This window comes from Delphinus delphis, chromosome 11, assembly GCF_949987515.2.
Source record: "Delphinus delphis chromosome 11, mDelDel1.2, whole genome shotgun sequence".
In the NCBI taxonomy this organism is placed as follows: Eukaryota; Metazoa; Chordata; class Mammalia; order Artiodactyla; family Delphinidae; genus Delphinus; species Delphinus delphis.
The window spans coordinates 9,145,613-9,148,910 of NC_082693.1; the positions used below are offsets into that span (position 1 = coordinate 9,145,613).

Sequence of the window (3,298 nt, forward strand, 5' to 3'; positions counted from 1 at the left end):
ACACATATATGTGGAATCTAGAAAAATGGTACAGATGAACCAGTTTGCAAGGCAGAAATAGAGATACAGATGTAGAGAACAAAGGTATTGACACCAAGGGGGGAAAGTGGGACAGGGTGGTGGGGGGTGGGATGAATTGGGAGATTGGGATTGACATATATACACTAATATGGATAGCTAATAAAAACCTGCTGTATAGGCAGCCCGGTGAGTACACCCCTCAGGATGGCCCGTACTCTGGATCCACTGGCAAAGAAGATCTTTAAAGGAGTTTTAGTAGGTGAACTTGTGGGCATTTTTGGAGCATATTTTTTGTTTAAAAAGATGAACACAAGCCAAGATTTCAGGCAAACAATGAGCAAGAAATTCCCTTTCCTCTTGGAAGTTTATTACAAATCCATTGAACACTCTGGAATGTATGGCATCAGAGAACAAGATCAAGAAAAATGGCTGAACAGCAAAAATTAGGAATGTGACCATCGATCAAAATTTGTCCTATTTCGTAGTATCAGGCAAGATTGAAATTCCAACGTTGACATGGATGGATTTTAGACTATTTAAGATTAAGTGTAAACTCTAATTAAGTCAGAGGTTTTGTTCTTTGGACTGTGAAGAAATTGATGGAAGGTTTGTTTATTATGTGATAAATGGAGTTTTGTTTATTACTCAAAATAAACCCGTTCTTTAAAAAAAACTCCCCTATAATTCTAAACATATAAACCTTTCAAAATAGATAAGATAGTAAAATATCTATTTTTAATATTTATTACATTTTTTCTTTTCCATTATAGTTTATTACAAGACATTGAATATAGTACCCTGCGCTATACAGTAGGACCTTGTTTATTCAATTTATCCCCCTCTCCTTTGCCCTTTGGTACCACAAGTTTTTCTCCTATGCCTGTGAGTCTGTTTCTGATTTCTAAATAAGTTCATTAATGTTTATTACATTTTAACTCACACTATCTAAAACTAAACTAAAAATATTGCTTTTATCCGTTTTCACTTTACCTGAAACAATACTTAAAACTCTACATCAGTGTCTCTACTAGAGCCACTTTGGGATAAAATTCGTCATAAAACAAAACAAACAAACAAAAAACCTGCTGTATAAAAAATAAATAAAATTCAAAAATTAAATAAATAAGTGAATACAAGAAGCAAGGGAAGGGAGAGATTTGTATTAAGGATGAGTCCAAGGTCTCTGACTTAGTAATTGTGTAGATAATGATGCCATTGCTGGGAAGAACCCTGGAAGAGGATCAAATACTGCATATCTACACATTTGTACTTATATAGCATTACATATCTGCCTTTTATTATAGTTATTTATGTGCATGTAAGATTTTGAAATCAAAGCTTTTCAGAGATTGGCAAACTAAGGACCACAGGACAAATGAAGCGTGCTTTTGTACGGCCCACAAGGTTTTTACATTTTTAAGCGTTGTTAAGAAAAAAAAAGACATAAATGAAGATAGATATGCAACAAAGACTGTGGGGCCTGCAAAATCTAAAATATTTACTCTCTGGCCCTTTATTGAAAAAGTGTGTGGACCTCTGCTTTACACAGTTCATCTTGCTTTATGAGATAATGAATACATGTTTATAAAATTAAATTTTATACTTAAAACATTCTCCAAGGAATTTAAACTTATAAAGTAAAAATAATACATAAGGAAGCATAAGTTTCATACACAGAAAAATAGAGAAATAAAAATGCATATTTTGAAACTTCAGATAAAATGGAGAATTTCCTGTTGACTTAGTCAATGAAAATTCATGGGGAAGAATTTGTAAGAACTTGAAAGTTCACCTTGGATGACCTAACTGAAAGAATCTAAGCAATCTTGAATTCTTGTGGCAAAATGAACATTTTTAATCTTGCAAAATTGTATGCTGTGAATGAATGATAAATTATATTCTCCTAAACATCAAGTGTTCTTGCTCATAAATTTCTCAGGTTCACCATTACTTCCATTTATGATAACTAGAGAAAAATACTCTTTAAACTGAATGTTAGTAGTTGAGCAGATAATGGCTCAACAATTTAGTAAATGCAAAGCCATATTCCATTATCTTGCTAACGATTATAGTTGCGTTTGTACAGAACCCAGTAATTTCTCCATGTAAAAACAATTGCTTCACCTCTTCGGCAGACCCCCACCAGAGTTTACATTGTGCCATGTTCTTTAATCTTTACCTAGAATTAGGGCTTGGATATTTTTGCAGTTGATTTCCTTTCGTAATTAACTTCATTTTTCTAGTTTTCTTAAGAGGCAGGGTTACAGGAATTGCCACGTAAATGAATATGCAATTTGGTAACTTGAGCTTAGCCAGGGACACTATGTTTTTACGAGGACAGCAGCCAAGTTGATCTGTTTACATACGGGTGGTTATAAGCAAAACATATTAGTCATGGAGAAGAAAGGGAAAAAAAGGGAGAAAAAAGGCAGAGACCCTGCCCTGTCCCCTCCATCCAAGGAATTTGGCTTTAAGCACTCAGTTTAATGGAGACTTCCTTTATGAGGCATTTCCTTACCCCTCTGCCGTCTGTTTGTGAAATTAGAATTATTACTTCTTTTCTTATACCCCATCCCATTATACCCAGTTCAAGTGTCTATTCTATAACGATTCCAGGCAATTGGTTTACATGTCCGCTTCTATCTGCCAGACTGTAAACTCCTTAGGGAAAGAACTGTACCTCATCTGTCTTTCTGGTCCCCTTGACAAATACGGTGCTGACTACAGAGCATTTTCCACAAACCTTTGTAGATGAGTAATTACACGAATGATTTGGAGTTCTTGGGAAATGGCAGTGTCTTGTGAGAGTGGAGTCTTCTAGGACAAGAGAGAATAAAGAGAAATAAGGGTGCTGGGTATTGGAGGTCCTAGGACTCACCCCTCTTCCCTGATGGTTTCTCACTATAGAGAGAACATATCCAAGGCTCACTAGCCAAATGGAGGTAGTAGCAGAGATGGCTTTCTGTTCCCAATATCCATTCTCCCCTCCTTCCAAGGTAATGGAATCCTCAGTTTTTTGCCTGGACCCATGGCCACCCAGAAGGGAGTCTACAATGCCCAGCCTCCCTTGCAGTTGGGTGTGGTCGTGTGACCAGTGTCTGGCCAATGGGGTGCAGCACAGTGTGGCAGTTCCCAAGCCTCTTGCTGGTTTTCCCTCCTCATTATATGGCTTGGATCAACATGGTGAGGGCTACAGCCTGGGGATGGTGGGGCAAGTAGGCCAAGGAGCTTGAGATCCTGAGGACTTCCTGGCTCAGAGCTGCCACAAGAGCCTTAG

The 3,298-nt window shown here is 37.2% G+C and overlaps 1 protein-coding gene across 1 annotated transcript; it reads left to right on the forward strand.

Moving 5' to 3' along the window:
* Positions 1-225: 225 nt before the first annotated feature.
* LOC132434427 (protein CEBPZOS-like) lies at positions 226-471 on the forward strand. Its single transcript, XM_060026104.1, has one exon. The coding sequence runs from the start codon at positions 226-228 to the stop codon at positions 466-468; it is 243 nt and encodes an 80-aa protein (XP_059882087.1). The 3' UTR covers positions 469-471.
* Positions 472-3,298: the final 2,827 nt, after the last annotated feature.

What these genes read in the sequence shown, in the direction of transcription:
- LOC132434427 (XM_060026104.1), top strand. Translation starts at nt 226, where the DNA reads ATGGCCCGTACTCTGGATCCACTGGCAAAGAAGATCTTTAAAGGAGTT.